Source organism: Apostichopus japonicus, chromosome 2 (assembly GCF_037975245.1).
Source record: "Apostichopus japonicus isolate 1M-3 chromosome 2, ASM3797524v1, whole genome shotgun sequence".
In the NCBI taxonomy this organism is placed as follows: Eukaryota; Metazoa; Echinodermata; class Holothuroidea; order Aspidochirotida; family Stichopodidae; genus Apostichopus; species Apostichopus japonicus.
In genome coordinates this window covers 5,882,712-5,900,501 of record NC_092562.1, presented here as the reverse complement: position 1 = coordinate 5,900,501, position 17,790 = coordinate 5,882,712, and the positions used below count along the sequence as shown (strand labels likewise).

General features: G+C 38.4%; 1 protein-coding gene across 1 annotated transcript; it reads left to right on the top strand.

Annotated features, from left to right (window-relative positions):
• Positions 1-5,953: 5,953 nt before the first annotated feature.
• Positions 5,954-17,455, top strand: LOC139975955 (basic phospholipase A2 vipoxin B chain-like). Its single transcript, XM_071984264.1, has 4 exons — positions 5,954-6,113; positions 6,615-6,744; positions 10,827-10,957; positions 16,487-17,455. The coding sequence occupies exons 1-4, from the start codon at positions 6,074-6,076 to the stop codon at positions 16,612-16,614; spliced, it is 429 nt and encodes a 142-aa protein (XP_071840365.1). The 5' UTR covers positions 5,954-6,073; the 3' UTR covers positions 16,615-17,455.
• Positions 17,456-17,790: the final 335 nt, after the last annotated feature.

Sequence of the window (17,790 nt, the reverse complement as noted above, 5' to 3'; positions counted from 1 at the left end):
GAGAAATGTTACAAAAAGACAATTAGTTTTTTTTTTTAGATACATGCATAGCAGGCGCGTATCCAGGATTTTCAAACCCGGGGGGCGCGAATTACTATCTAAGCGGAGCGCCACCATCGGTTGGCGCGCAGCGTACAAGAAAATTTCTTGTTTTGAAACCCCCCAGATCACCGGAAACGGCACTTCTCGGGCTTGAAATGACCAACCAGATGTACACTTTTTGCCTGAGAACCAAGTATTTCCTAAAAGTTTTTTTTTTTTTTTTATCCATAACCTTTTTGAAGATTGTCAACCCGGCACACATCATGTTCGACCTGATCGCATCTCCTGTGGGTCTTTGCTTTTGTAGGTGATTCTACCTCGCGGCCCACAATACCCGTCAGCCCCACTTTTCAAGGTTTTAAGCCATATATTTGTTCAGAATTTGAAAATTCACATTTCTCGTGAATAAACTCACTTCAAAGCATACCCATAATCTTGTACAAAATCTTGTACAAAAACAACCAATATAGAAAAAACTTCCTTCAACCCCTAACAGACCGGTCAAAATTGCACGAGTAGAGGGAAGTGTGATGTAGAATGTTGGTCAGAAATTTTCGAAAATTCCGACACAGTGAATTTATTGGTGTACAAATATTAAAACCTGTTATGACGGCTATTATAAAACTTGGTTGAAGGAAATGAAAAAATAGCAGATATTTCCGAAACCGAACACTGCACACATAGGCGTAGGAGGCGCGGCGGCAGTGGCGGGGCTAGGGGTATTGGTCAGGAGTGGCGAGAATGGTCTGAAGGGGAGCTTTCGACACTATCTAAGCGGAGCGCCACCACTGGTTGGCGCGTAGCGTACAGAAAATTTTTGAGTAAATAAACTCCCTAGATCGCAGGAAATGACCCTTTCCGGGCCTGGCTAATTTGCAGATAAACGAAGAATAAGGTGTCATCGCCAAATGACACCAACAAAATGTGACAAATGTCAATAAGTATAGATGAGAGCGCAATAAAAAAGTCAATAATCTAGAATCATTAAAAAGTGGTAAAGAGCTGAAAAAGGCGCCAGCAGTCCATTTGAGTCCGTCAGGGGGGGGGGGGGGCATCTGCCCCCTGACCATATGGACGCTCCGCCACTGCGCGGCGGGGGTGCAGGCCCTAATTCGCCATTACTAATGTAAAAGAGAGTTTTGACATAATTGGACCTCCATGCTTTTTATACATCTACATGAGACATGTCGTTGTTTACATTAGCATCCCGCGGTGTACTGCGCAATTTGAACGGACCGTACGGTACATGATGGCATTCGATGTAATAACCAATGCTTGCTTATATTATATTGACATGAACACGTTGAACGCGCGCTTCGCGCGCGAAAATTTTTGGTTATGTTTTCAGGCAAGTCGGACAGTTTTGAGGCTTTTCATCCTGGAACGCCATTTTCATGCTCACTGATATGATGTGATATCTGCTGTTTGCGATACAAATTCGAACAAGCGCGTAGCGAGGAATTTGCCAAGGGAGGGGCGAAGCCTGTAGGCAAATTATCTAAGCGTAGCGCCACCATAGGTTGGCGCGAAGCGTACAAGAAAATTTTGGCCGAAAATGCCTCCCAGATCGCTGGAAATGGCACTACCCAGGACCATTTGTTAGCGCGAAGCGTACAAGCAAATTTTGGCCGAAAATGTCTCCCAGATCGCTGGAAATGACACTTCCCAGGCCTTGTAAGTTGCCTCTAAGCACTTTCTATTTTGAAATTACTTAGCGATATCATTTAAAAAATGCTGAACGGGGGGGGGGGGGGGGCGGGCGGTCCCCCCCATCCCAAAATGCGTCATGTTCCCCGACGACACGGTCGAGTTCGAGACCAGCCACAGTTGGTTTCATAGCACAATTCTACACACGCGTTATGATAGACCGTATATAGTATATATATATAGATCATTAGTGAGAGAGGAAAATGGAAACGTCAAAAAATGGAGTTGTCGGTGTAAGGGGTAAGGTGAGTCACACTTTTACGAAATCATTGATCCGTCACTGGCTACCCTTCAGCGCTGTAATGATGTCACTGTTCCTCTTTCTCTTCCCGGTGTCTTCGCGTTTTGCTTTACCCCCCCTCTTTTTTCTCCTTTTTCTCTCTTTCTTCTTTTTCTTTTCCCTTCCTTCCTCTCCTTCTCCTCTTTTTTCCCCTCTTTTTTCCTTTTTTCTTCTCTTTTTTTTCTCTTCTCTTTTTCTTACCCGGGGGGCGCGCGCCCCCAACGCCCCCCCCCTGGATACGCACCTGCATAGTATATTATATTTTTCTCAAATTTCATTATAGCTATTGCCACTGCAACAGCCCTAATTAGGGATGAATTTCCGGAATATGATTGGTTTTACCAGAGCAGCTCCAAATATATATTCTGAGACACGAACGTTGTGCTTTTAGGTTATTTAATTACAAAGATATGACATATTATAAAATTCCAAGTTTTTATGAATGTGTTGCCATGGCAACAGCGCTGGTGGCCACACCAACCATTAATTGAATGGCAAACAAGCAGATTGTGAAAGCCGAGGGTCCTAGCTAACCGAAAAACATGATGAAGTGAAAATCCCTAACAAAAACATGGTGGGGGTGAAAATCCCTAAGGGAGCCGCTTTTCTTTCTTGGGGGGAAGGGGGTGGGGTTTTTTGCTGCGATGCCCTGTTTCGCGTTTCTGCATCATTACTCGCTTTTGCAACCGTCTTTTTTTACTCTCTTGTTCTCACGTTATTTTATTGATGACTAGATATATTTGCGCCAAACTGTATGAAGTGAGCGTGACGCATTTGCGAGTAACCCAATTGTAATACCAGTTCCTAATACAGGACGATACCATGGTTGCGTACGGTTACCCAATTTACTTAGCTTTGTTTATACCTTTCATGCTTAAACCTGAAATAATGCTTTATAGAGATTTTAGCTGCCTATAGAGTCAACCATGTCAGAGTGTTGACTTGTATTGCACATATAAAGCTATAAAACCAACAAAACCCCCGTCCTCGTCACCGTCCCTTCCTCATAATCTTTCAGTCTTTCAAAATGCAACAATTGTAAACACTCTTGGCTGATAAAAGACCAAAATTTGATATTTATAAAGATGATTCTAATATTTGTATCAAACTAAATACACACTTCGTATGTGTGTGGAACACAGTCATTGGGGGGGTGGGGTGGGGGGTGTAATTTCCAGCCATTCAGATCCCTAAATAAGATTAGTCACATGTAGGTAACGTGTTTAACTTCATAAGTATTGTCCCTTCCTCATTCAATAAGGTCTTGAAAAGTGAATAGGTATTTTTTGTTGAAATTTCAGGATTAATCCCAGTTCATAATCGTCTGCATACAATATAGGGAGACAACTTACAGCAAGAACTCTCTTGTGAGGATAATCTTAAGCAACCTCAGTTTGGGCAAAGGGACACAGCGTCCTACGCACCAAAAGTCAAGTCAAGTCAACCTCAGTTTGTGAATAAGAATATTTCACGGAATCCGTTTTGCTTCTACTGTTTGCTTCGCAGTCATCGATAGTATCGGGGCATAAGCCTATTGTACATTTACGACTCTTGAAAGGAAGCGACATTCTTGATACTTGTTGCAATGTAAACAAAGACATGGAAGCGTGAGTTTCTTGTTAATAAAGATATTCAGATCCGTTGATCTAATGAGAGTAAATTAGAATGAATAGACATTCTGTTGAAGGCATTGTCGTTCACTGTTACCAATAGATTGTATCCAACCAATAAGACCAATTTAAATTCATAGAAAGTTAACTAGTCAAATGGCTCAGATGGGAGAGCAGTGGACTGGTAACCTGATGAACTGAGTTCTACTCAATTAATAGTTACACAGGTTTGAAATTTCTTTTCTCTTTCAGTAGTCGCCGCTGAAGTATTGATATATTAATTCAACCATATAATTTACTAGCAGATGTGATGGCCGTTTTGATAAAGAGGGTGACGAAAGATTAATTTCATCGTCGGTCGTGTAAATCGTGGCTAGTGTTCAAGACAGGCCTGAGGCGATAATATCTCTAGCTGTGGTTTTTGTGGCCTAGGATCCCGGACCATGTCTCCCTTGTTGTTGCTAAAGAACCCGGGAGGATGCGCAGAGGGTCGGTCAAATCGACCAGAAGCGTCTAGGTGGCGTGCGTGAATCCTTACCTTTAACCAGAGGGCAAGACACTCTCTGCGACCGGCATTCTTGCAGCCACCGTTCACTGCATACGTTGCCTGATGAGGCGCTATTGTTCCTAAAAGTGAATATACGGATGCCTTTAAGAGCCATATAAATATTTTATATTAAGATACACCCTGTTTCAAACCAGCGCCATCGAATTCCTTCATAGCCGTTTTTTTCTTATCACTCTGAAGGTGGAATTAATTTTATTGTAATGGGTTAATTTGTGGTAAGCCAAGCAAAACATTCAAACAGTTATGCGGTTAATTCACAGGGGTTTGCAGGAACTTAATAAAATCCATTGTTTGACATAAATGTGTTGGAAAAGATTTACACAACCTACACCAAAACAAGCATTATATTCGTTACAATGCCATAGACAAACAAGCCAGCAAGACTATAAGATAACATTTTCATATACATTGAATTCAATCTGTATCACTTTTGAAAGAAAACCAAAGTAGACCAGTAAGTGTCAATGTGGTCCCATTATAAGCAACAGTGTTGTAGCAAAATCTCATACCAGATAGTAGGTAGTTTCAGAAACTGAGTGATTCTTAAGTACTTTGTTTGAGATTCACAAAAAAAAATATACCCCGTATTCTGGTTGATAAATTCAGGAACAATATTAAATCTGATATGCCGTGGACCGTTAAAACCCACTGCTCTCGGTCTAGCTAGGGTTGTATAGCACATTGCTGTTTTTGAATGACCCTTTAACAGTTGAGGTTCACTTCTTAAAGTGACTGGACCTTTTAGTTTAGTACAGCGCTTATCAGATTAGTTCCTCGGATTAACATTAACTATAAGAACTGCAGCGAGGAGCCCACGTCACCATTAAGTTAGCCTATACGAATATTTCAAAATTGAGTATATTTAACGATACTTACCTTGAAAAATACTGGAATAGCAACAGAAACAATATTGGACTCAAAGTTGTCTGATTTCTTTGTATTATAACATATCAGGACTATAATTCTGCCTTATTCATTACTTAATTATTTAAGTGAGTTATCAAGCTACAGCAACATTTATCTGTCGAAAATTCTCCCATGGGGATACCGGGGATACTTTTTAAGAAAAGTCACACAGGAAAGAACCTGGTCACGAAAACCAAGCTACCGAACGTCTGATCCGCTCTCAACCCCACTCCCCTTGCATCGGGACTGTGACTGTTTGATCATCGCGAGGTGTGTATAACCATTCCCCTTGAAAGGGAACAGATACTACCCAAAATGTGAACCTACCAATGACTGCTTAAATAAAAACAAAGAAAACTTCATGGTAACGAAAACAACTTTTAATCCCATTTTGGCACTTGCCAGATAGACTGGTGTAGGTGGACGGATTAACCTTGGAAAAGTTTCGCAATAACAAAAAGTAGTGGGGAAGTACCAAAATAATTTGATGGTTACTACTTTATTAAGAGACATAACTGAAGAGGGGAAGCAATTAAAACATATCGTTTCAAAATATAATTGAAGCAACAGACAAAGGCACCTTAAATAGTTGAAGTATCGTAGAATAAACCTTCACGGAATGCAGCATCATCGAAAAAGGATACAATTGAAACAAACACAAACACAGACTGGTGTAGGCGGCCGGATTAACTTTGGAAAAGTTGTGCAATAACAAAAAGTAGTGGTGAAGTACCAAAACAATTTGATGGTTACTACTTTATTAAGACACATAAGTGAAGAGGGGAAGCAATTCAAACATATCGTTTTGAAATATAATTGAAACAACAGACAAAGGCACCTTAAATAGTTCAAGTATCGTAGATAAAGCTTCACGTAATGCAGTATAAAAGCAAGATGATAAAATTGAAACAAACACAAATCGAGATACCGTCGTCGTTGTTGAAACTTGGTTGACAAAGAATGAAGAGTCTTGTTATTTTGCTCATGATGGTTGGCTTTGGTGAGTACCTGTCAGTTTTTTTTTTTTTTTTTATATTGTGCACTGGATCATTTAGTTTCATCTTGGTATAGTTCTACCGCTCGAGAAAATGATAGCGAAGAATGTACTATTGTTGTCAATTTAATGGTGTTCAAACTTCATACTCCAGATTTAGAAAGGCAATTTCGAATAACCATGATTGTAAGATATACCGAAATAATGATTAGAGACGTGAAACTTGGGGGGGGGGGGGAAGAACTTGATTGAATTCTTGAGGTCTTTGACCAAGAATAACAACACCTGCATGTTTCCGAAATCGACGGCATTACAAATGACCAACGCGTCAACTATCCTTTAAGGGTATACAGCTCGTACAAAGTAAACATCGTTGCAATAACCACAACATGACTTACCTGCTATTTGAAATTATTTAGGCCATTATTCCATACCATTTTAAAGAAGATGCTCATATCATTATGATCACATTAACAATGTTGGTACATACCTTCTTGTTTTATATAGGCCAATCATCTTTCAACCAGTTTATATCAATGATAGACTGCACGTGTAGTCGGTATTCCGCTGAATACTTGGGATATGGCTGTTGGTGTGGACCTGGGGGCGAAGGTACAGCATTGGATGCTACTGACAGGTATGGCGAATCTCAGAGCTCAGTTTCTTAAGCACTGCATCCCTAATGATATGTCTCATCCGTATTCTTAACAACTTATAACGACCCAAGGCAGACGCGGTGAAAATTTTTGTCCCTGTATTTCATAATTCAGACTGGCCCTTGTTCGTTACAATTGTGTTATTTTGCCTTTTCGTTCTAAAAGAAAGAGGATCGTTTTTATAATCAAATGAAATGTTTATTTTAAAATGTCCATATGTTAAAACGTCTAGACACTGTAATTTGTGACACGATTACACTTTGACGCCAAGTAATCTTATTTTTCCTTTCCCTCTACTTAATCTTCGATTTGAATTTAGTTAAGACGCTGTTCTGTTAGATTTTTTTTTTACAGAATATGGATGTTGTCATAAAGTAGATATTGTTGAACACGTTCACGTAAACTTAATCTTTCTCTACAATTTAACTGATTTATTTGTTTGTTTGTTTATTTATTTGTTTCATCATCAAAAAATAATAAAATAATAGAGTAGAAGACTCCCCGTTAAAGTAGAAAATATGATACAAGTCGATGGGCAGAATGATGCAGATACTTTAAGGTATATTAAGTAGACAGGATAACATTGTCCTGTTCATAAAGAATTTAGCTATACATGTTATTACTGGTCAAAAATCCTAATTCTTTGTCCACAAAGTGAGGGATATAGAATGTATAAAATAAGGCTGAACGAACTAGCTCCAAACAAGGGCTCAAAACGGGTTGTAAAATTACTTTTTTTTTTCTTATTAAATTAATTCGTTTAAAAATGTCTTATTCAATTAATTACAAACTAATACATCAAAGTAACCGTCAATTGCCCCCCCCCCCCCCTCAAGAGCAAACACATATTTGATAGGACCGTATTGTAAGAATTCGATTAGTGGCGAACACACGTTTTTAAATCCAGGAGTTGGTTTCTTATATTCTTGTATTTTGCATTCTTACTGTTGATTTATATTTTAAACGTGATAGACTAACAATGCTAGCATATAACTGCCAATGATTTCTGTATTAAGGAATTTCATCATAATTTAACGTTTGCAGAAACGTTATTTTCTCATTGCTATGCATGTAATATACTGGAGATTAGATGTTTGAATAATTGTCGTCCTCTTGACAAATTATGACACTGAACTTAAATTTGGTAGTTAAGTGTTCATTACGAGTACCCCTAACAAAAGGGTTACTTCCCTGCGCAGTCGTTGCGACTTCGCTGCGAAGGAATACCTTCGCTACAAGACTTCGCAGTACTTCACTTTTACTGTGACTTTGCCGTGACTTCGCGACAGCAGAAATATTACTTCATCGCAGGATTTTGCTCCTGTGACTACTGTCAGCAACATCACAGCAAAGGAATATGACTTCGCAGGAGGTCCATCTTGTTGTAACTTGTCGCAGCTACTTCGTAGCAAGGAAAGTTACTTCGCATAAAGGGCCTTCTTGTTGCAACCAGTCGCAGCTACTTCGCGGCAAGGAAAATTACTTCGCAGGAAAGGTCTTCTTGTTGCAACCAGTCGCAGCTACTTCGCGGCAAGCAAAGTTATTTTCCAGGACAGGCCTTCTTGTTGCAACCAGTCGCAGCTTCTTCGCGTCAAGTAATAATCACTTTACAGAAAGGTACCATTACTGCAACTAGTTGTGGGAACTCAAGTTATCACTGCATGATCATGATTCATGGGTAGGTTTCCCTTCTGCAATTAGCTTCATTTACTACACAGCGAGAAAACTTTCATAGTACAGCATAATGCAGCTCATAGTGCAGCGGTTCTGCAGTTAACTTATCTTCACAACAAGGAGAAATACAATCTTACAGACTCAAACTCTACACAACCCAAACAGATATCATACAATTTTTAGAATTTATTTTTATTGGTTTAAACTAAAGAGCCATCATCTTTTAAATGTTTTAACTTTTCCTGTAGGAATAGAAAATATGTGATACCACTGAACAAACTGTAATGGTTACAACATGAGGAGAGGCACATTAGAGATTATGATTCATGTACTTAAATTCAAATAGGTTACTGCACATTAAGGCTGTGGAGCTTGTAGATCAGCAATTACAAAATTACTTATCTTTTAATTTGTTTGAATTTGTACAGGAAACCCACAAATAACACTAAGCAATGCAAATTATTAAATCTTTAGAATCTTAAAAGTAATCTCAAAACTCTGAGAAAAAAACTCAGGAGGATTCTTATTCATAATTCTACCAAACTTCACCGTAGTTTCTGTTAATCAATTAATAGGTTTCAATTAATCAGTTTAAAATGTTAATCATTTTTTTTTTAATTTGGAAAGTCACTGAGAAACAATCCATACTTCCCTTAAATCTATGCTGAATTTTATCTACAAAACCAGGACGCTAAAACAAGTTTTGAATTTGAGGCTCTAGTGTTAGATTGAGGAATTTGTTCTTCTCAAAGTCAATTATCATCCTGCATTATATTACAGTTGGTCTGGCCATCTTCAACAGAGCTAAAACAGGACTCACAGTAATAATACTTTTGCACTGGTGAATCTGCCTTTTCAAAAAAAGGTCTTCAACCTATAAAGACTACCAATGGCAGAGTGAGTTTCCATACAATGGAGACTAATTAGTGCTAGCATATCAGACAGCTGGACATCAGTGATGGAATGCGTAGTTGCAAATGTGAGTATCAGGAGAAGACTTGTTTCTACTGTCATCCAATGTCCTCTATAGATGTATGATGAACCACTCCTGGACTCTGTCTCTGACTCTTCTTCATCTTCCAAAGGTGAAGCATCACAGGTGTCACCGGGCTCAGCCAACATATCCTCCCACTTATCAGAAATGTGACCATCTTGGTCAAGAGTTGCCTGCCAGTTTGTAGAGTTCATTAGTTTACTTACTTTCGTTGCTAAAGGTATAGATGATGGGTGGATAATTGTTGTGGGATTTCATCAGTGCACTGATAATCTGGCTGCAAGCTCTCTACAAAGGATGATGAGTCACCTTCAGTATGGTCAACCATATAAAATTCAGATAATGCTGGAGTAAAAGCTACTCACTGAACATTGGATGAAGCTGGTATTTCTCTTCTACGTGGTTGGTTGTACCGAGTAGGCATAATTTGACCTCATGAGTTCACTTTGAAGTCAGGAGTAACACTGGGCCAGAAAATACTATATGAAATGAAGTTAATCCCTGTCAAATTTAAATAATGCAATGGTGTGTCATATTATCTACACAATGATGTGTCAATGTTCAGCTTAATTTGGACATGACGCAACTATCCTGGGGGTCAGAGGTGCTTCATACATTTGATAGGTACATTAGGCCTACTAGCAGGAATTCCAAGTCCCTCAGACGCCAATTTAATCTTAGAATGACCACGTCCTGGGAATAGTTATATTGTTTAGAGGTATTGTTAAGGTCAGGGTACGTGGATATGATAGGTTGGAGAAAACAAAAGTGTGTTTACGGGTGTGCACGAAGAAAAAAACTGCAAACCAAAGGAATGACCGTTGGCTTTAAACTTCTTGGGTATGTGCATAATCATGTGATGCACTGCCTCCGTGACGCATGACGGCATAGGGTCAAACGTCAGAAGTCTAACGTCAAATAGGAATGAAAAACAGCATTTTGACGTGATTACGTATACAACAACATAACAATGTTGCCGAATCCTCAAACACATCATAACATATCCAAAATTCAATGAAAAGAGTTTAAAGTTCAAACATGTGCAAAAACGTGTTCCGCAAATGTTTAAGGCCCATATACTCATGTATGGTTGTCCAGCCTTGAGCGTATTAACATAAAATACAAATGTCACGAAGTTAGAGACAATTAGGCTCATTTACTTCAAACTTGTTGAATGCTAACATCCTAGTGGCCATGTTCCTAATTGTTTTGGATGAGATCTGAGGATCCATGGATTGACTACTTTGTGTTTCTGGTGGATAAATCACTACAATGTTGTAAAGAAATTGATATTCAGACATCATTCACTCTGCCATGGAGACAGTTGAGTGTAATCATAGGGCACTGTTTGTGGTCATTGTTCAAATATAATTGGTGGTCTTATTCCTATCATAGATGCTGCCAAGCTCATGATCGCTGCTGGGATGCCCTGAAAGTCGGTGTTTGCAGGGGCGAAGGCACGTATTGGGAGGCATATACCGTTACTAAATCTAACTGTGGTTCAAGATACCCGTACATTTACTGCGGTAAGAATCATTTTAGCACAACTAGCACAACTTTGACATAACATCTTCCGTTGAAGTTTTCTCCAAATGTGACGTTCATCGTGTGGTTATTGAGGGGGTCGTATATAGCATATAGCATATATCATGTATATATATATAAATATATATATATATATATATATATATATATATATATATATATGACCCTCCTTTCCTTCGGTGAAGGTAATTAGGACAATGGGTTAGCAATATGTGTATCAAGAGGGCCTCAAGACAGGATAAAATTGTGTCCATGTCCAAACGGTACAATGCTGATATTCAAAACAACTGCTGAGTCAGTTCTACACAGTTTACAATGAAAGACACAAAACACAAAGAAATGTACCATGAAACTACTTACATTTTCAATCCTCCATTTGTGGGAAATGGAGATGTAATAAGGCTATCAATGGCACAAAACAATAAAAAAGATCTACATTACAAATATGTCAACTTGACCACACTCTTAAATTAATTTAAATTAAATTAATTCTTGCAGTTACATAACATACTGGTTACTGTGGTACTGAACACTGTACATCAAGATTCAGCACAGTCGGTATAGACAATATGAAACAATACTGAGGTTACAGTCTGCGCTGTATTATGCACCGAACATATAGAACTTAGAAAAACTTAAAACTTATTGTCTATGGCCATGACAAGGTTACAATAAAAAGGAATACTTAAACTTATCTGAAAACTGGTGCTGTCGCGAACTGCTGGCTTTCTTGCTTAAACGCGGAAAGTTTATTTTCGCTAATTAAGGTTACGGTGTACATCAGTGTGCTCCGTTACAAACAACACTCCAGCGATTTACAAAATGGTTTAACAAATTAAGTTTAGAGTGACATTTACAGTTCGGTGGGGTAGCATCTGGTTCCTTTGGCAAATACAAAGTAAAGGTAGGCTCCAAGAACAACAATTGAGTAAAATACAAAACGTCCATTGTTACCATCTCGAAAAGATCCAGAACAGTGGCCAAAAGAATACTATTATGACAGTCTCATCAAAATTGAAAAATATAGCGTTACATGATGGACATTTTCAAAAACTCCCAATATAAACAAAACTTCTTTATTAAGCAAGATAAGTCTTGTTCTCTCTAGATAAAGAATCAAACTCTCCAGAACTAACCTAAACAAGATACAATTTTACCACAACTAAGTGAAAACAACTACTGGTTAAAAGCTCTGGGCTATTTGTTAACTCTTTCCCACCATACACGGTCCCTCTAAATGCTATTTTTCCAGGTATAGCCATAAGCATTATTGTCTAACAGGCACTGTTTATCTCAGGAGAGATAAGTAGCAAAGGATATATCCAAAAAGGCTTGTAAAAGTAAAAGAACCATAACTAATCTGCTACATACTCAGCAGAAACAGAAAGTATCTGTTTACTTTTTTTAATTAAAACTTTCTACACTATTTACAAAAATTGCTTCTACAACCAACTAAAACCAACAAACTCACTGTGTCATTCACTGTGTCATAAACTAAACTAAACTATATATATATATATATATATATATATATATATATATATATAGTTTAGTTTAGTTTAGTTTAGTTTAGTTTAGTTTAGTAGAAAAAAGGATCAGGAGGGACACTTAAGTCCCCATCAAGGACCCTATAAAGAGAGGGAAAAAACTGAAGACACAAACACTCAGACCCGATTACAATGCTTAAAGTGCTTGTCCAAAGCATTCTTAAACCCATTGACACTACTTGCAAGTACAACTTTCTCAGGCAAACTATTCCACTCATTCACAACCCTATTAGAAAAAAGTTATGCCGAATATTAATCCTACTATGCGACTTTTGGAGTTTAAGACAATGACCTCTAGTACAACTACTGTTTGCAAACTTGAAAAAGTCGGTAAAGGATAAATTGTCGAAACCATACACAATCTTGAAAGCCTGGATCAAGTCCCCACGTAACCTCCTAAGCTCCAGTGTGGTGAGATTCAACAGTTGTAACCGCCTATAATAAGGAACCCTCTTTAAGGAACTAATCATCCTACTAGCTTTCCTCTGGACCTTTTCAAGTACTTCCTTATCCTTAGCAAAATAAGGGTTCCAAGCCTGCACAGCATACTCCAGATGAGGCCTAACCAACTGCTTATAAAGCCTAACTACGATGTCCTCTTTCAGAAAACTGAAGTTCCTCTTGATCATACCTAAAACCCTATTACCTCTTTTAGCAGCTTCAGAGACGAGTCAATGTAGATACCTAGGTCTCTTTCAACAGAGACCTCTTGTAACTACACACCATTTAGATTGTATGTAAACTTTTGGCTACTAGTACCAATGTGCATTACCTTACATTTATCAATATTAAAAAGCATTTGCCACCCCTGAGACCAGGAAAAAATCTTATCTAAATCCGCTTGAAATTTCTCAGAATCGCTTTTGGAAGAGACCTCAGAATACAATTTGGTGTCATCAGCAAACCTATAGCTGTACACAAAATATCTCCGTCGATGTCATTTATATAGGCAACAAACAACAGGGGACCTAATACAGACCCTTGTGGAACCCCACTAGTAACGTTCTGCCAGGAAGAAGCACAGCCATTAATTACCACCCTCTGTTCCCTATTTCCAAGCCAATTCCCGATCCAAGATAGTAAATTCCCTATGACACCCATGCTCTTCAGCCTAAGTAAAAGACGCTGGTGAGATTTCTCAACACTTACAATGTCATCCCTAACATACAGTAAAACTCCCCCACCAACCCCATTATGAGTATCCTTTCTGTCCTGACGATACACAACATACCCCGGGTGAGAAACCTCAGCACTATCAATGTCCTCCCTTAACCAAGACTCGGTGATACCAAACACATCCGGATTCAGATCCTCGAGAAGCACAGTAAATTCAGCAAAATTTTTACGAATACTTCTAGCATTGGTAAAGACAATCTTCAGCTTATCCCTGAAACTATGTACCTTAGCATGCCTCCATAAAGTTAGAACTATGACTATCACTTTTCTTGCTCTCAAAACGCCTATAATCGCCTCCACTAGGAACATAATCCTTATCCAAACTAATTCCAGACTTCATCGCCCCCCAATTTAGTTTAAACATAGCTGTTCAACAGAGTAATTCACCATCCTACCAAACAACGAGGCCCCAAGGGCGGCGGAAGCACTTTTAATCTGGGGGGGCACCGACATCAAAGGGCACTTTGCAGAAATTCGATTGGACTGATGCAGCCTTATATTTAGTACCCTTTATGACTCTTATTGTATAATCTTGTTTGCGTATACACATCACTCCATCAACGCCCCCCCCCCCCCCTCAAGGAAAATATGCATACTAGCACTGCAATATCCAATGTGCAAATTAGGAAACAATGAACAAGTTTTCTTTTGAGACAAAATGAGGTGAAATCATGCTAGTCGCTAATGTAGGAATCTTCCGAATTAATATCTTAACCAAATTTTTTCCATTCGAAATAGCTTTGAGTTTGACCCACAGAAATTCATTAAAAGTCAGGGGCGTAGCCAGGATTTGCAAAGTTGTAGGCACGACTATCTGAGCGGAGCGCCACCATCAGTTGGCGCGGAGCGTACAAGAAAATTTTTGGTTTTACAAACCCCTCAGATGGCCGGAACGGCCCTTCCCGAGTGTTCATTCTGGTTCCCTGGCCTCTTGCTAACTTGAGATGAGACACCTCAATTTTTATGGAGAAAAAGGGCACATTTTTAACCTGAGGAAAAGTGGGGGGCACGTGCCCCCTGTGCCCCCCCGGTTCCGCCGCCCTTGACGAGGCCCCAGTATTAGCTAAGTGCAAACCATCCCTGGCGAACAGATCCCTTCTACCCTGGAATGATGACCACATGTCAACAAATGTGAAGCCAAAGTCGGCACACAGACTATACAATAAACCATTCAAAGTTACAATCTTATCTGACAGAACCTTGCTGTCAAATCTTGGCAACAAACTACATATGACAACTTTAGCCCGAGTTGATGCTAGTCGACACATCAATTCGTGGTACCTAGACTATAATGTTTTGCGACTCCTGCACATTATGGTGCCTACCTGGACTACAACCACCTCCTCATCTGACACGATTTTGTTCACCCTTTTAGAGACATCCTGGATTTTAGCACCTGGCAAACATACCCTGACCTTTTTTGCTTTATCCACCCTGCAGAACTCTCGGTCTACATACCGTACTATTGAATCCCCACACAATACCATTCTTCCTTTCGACTTCTCCTGTCCCCACTTACCGCTGTTTACAACCACACAACCATCTTCTACCACATCACAATCACCACGCACTTCGTCCACTACTAGCCACTCACTATTTCCCTCCTGGGAGACTTCATTCCCAGATATTTATATATATATATATATATATATATATATATATATATATATGTATATATATACATATATATATATTCGTATATTTTTATACGGCAACATTGTTGGTATCATTCTAATCAAGTGTTCAGTTACTGATCTTGGAGTAGTTTATAAGGGATATCATTGTTTCAATAATATTAATTTAATATTGACCATCTTGCGAACTTGAAATACGATGTGCATGTGCTGGGATATCTTCCCTAGAGTTGCCGAATAATCCAGTTGCCTAACTTGCGTATCTTGCAACTTTAATGAGAAGCGAATACGAGCATGAAATACGTACGTGATATAGAAGTCCGATGTTCCCTTCATATTTGGTACTCATTCGAGTAAAGAACTGATAGTAAAAATTACACCAAAAAGGCAGCATCGCTTCAGTTTGTATGCTCTGAGGTCAAAATTCTATGGAACCGTTTTGAATAATTATTACGTCGTACAGCTCACGCGAAGGAAGAAAATGTATTTGTGAAACGTTCATATGTAGGTAAAGGAACTCCGTAACTGAACAAATAAATAAATACTATGCTGTGTAAAGGTAAATGGAGTTCGGCTTCACCCTCTGGGCGAGAAGCGCCCTACGAATTTAGGGTAAACAAGCGTCTGACGATACGGAACGAAATTCAGACATCTAATGTTTCTATCATATATGCATGAAAGTATTACCTTGACCGTGTACTACTTCGACAGAATCACCAATGGACTCTAATATGAAAATGGAATATTTTACAGTGTATTTTCTTTCTACAATGACAAAATTACTCATTCCATACGATGACATATACGATGATGTCAGAGAGTATTTTCGTAGCTTAAGCAATGTACTCCTTTATATTGCACAAAAGGTAAAACACACCTGAATAACTCATGAATGCTCAAACATCAATAGTTCATTTAGGGATTACACAATAATGCATAACAAACCAGAGGCTCTTATTCATGTAGTTCGAAATGTTTTGATTTTCATATACTGACAAATACCCTTCAAAATTAATCTTATCATAAGCCTGCGCTTATCGACCAATACTAATGGACAGGTTGGTCTGTAAGTAACGATTCTCTTAACTACATTTTGTCATTTTTTTTCCCAGCAATATTCCTCTAACAAATCGCTTGTTTGATTCTTTTACAGATGATTCTTCGAACAACGCATGCGAGAGAGCCTTGTGTGTCTGTGACAGAACAGCTGCACTTTGCCTCCAAAGGAATGAACATACGTTTAACGATCGTTATAGGTTTTATGACAACGACAGATGCTAAATGACTAATTCCATTAATGCCAGATATTGTTAGTGCTAAATATCTTTCTCTTCTTCTTTAAAATCTTGCGATGGAATATCTGGTAGCCAATTTAAATTGCAAACAAAGTCAAAAAAAGATCAATAACACCTTAAACCAATTCCCATCTTAATACCTTTTTTTAGTTGCTGAGAAAATAACATGTGAGAAATTAATCATTTGAATCGGGTCAGTATACATTCCTCTTTAGATTGTTATATCGTATCTTATTATCATGTCACACCTTCGTTTTATAACGTTTTGTACTGATGCAATTAGAAATCTATCACAAATGAAACTACGTTTGACGGTCACTTGATGATGATATCTTACCTTAGTAAGATGACAACCAAAAACAAACTAAGATTCTAGAGGCTGGATTAATGTGCTTCCTTGCACAAACTCTGTCTTATCCAAATATCAAACTGATACTGTTTAATACTGCATAATGTGATATGAGGTTTTCAATCTTGATCAAACAATATAATTTACCCGGATTAGAGCTTCCTTACTATATATCTGTCGTTAGTGGTTAAGTATATCTTCATAAATCTATTAGACATCATTTCATACATGAGTGATCAACGATGGTAGATTCTATATGACGTATTTTCGTAGCCTTCATTGTTAATAATAATAAATAATGGTTCATTCCCTATCGTAGAAACTCAATCCATTAGCTTAATCAAAGACAACCAGAAATCTTTCGTATAATTAGGCAAACGTAAAACAATAATAATTGTTATGTATAAGGTTGAACCTCTGTTTTTGGCAGGATCTATATAACCAAGTAACATTACACTTATAATGAGAGCATGATAAATTTACCACGTTTCCTTGTGATCTCTACACTCAAAAAAAATGAAGTGTTGAAAAGTAATCGATAAGTGTCATATCAAACACTTCAGCCTAGCTCGTACAGGGACAACACCCTCCTTGCTAATTTTACACTTTCCGAGTGTTGAAAATCTAACACCTCGCTGGTGTTGAATTTATCAACACTTGCATTTGTCATTGTCACACCCAGTCCCCTAAATTTAGCTCTTCAAAGGTGTTAATACTCAGTTGATGGGAGAGCTGTACCAACACCACATGTCTGGCTATTCTTACACTTTTTGCGTGTTGAATATAGCCAACACCTTACTGATGTTCATTTTA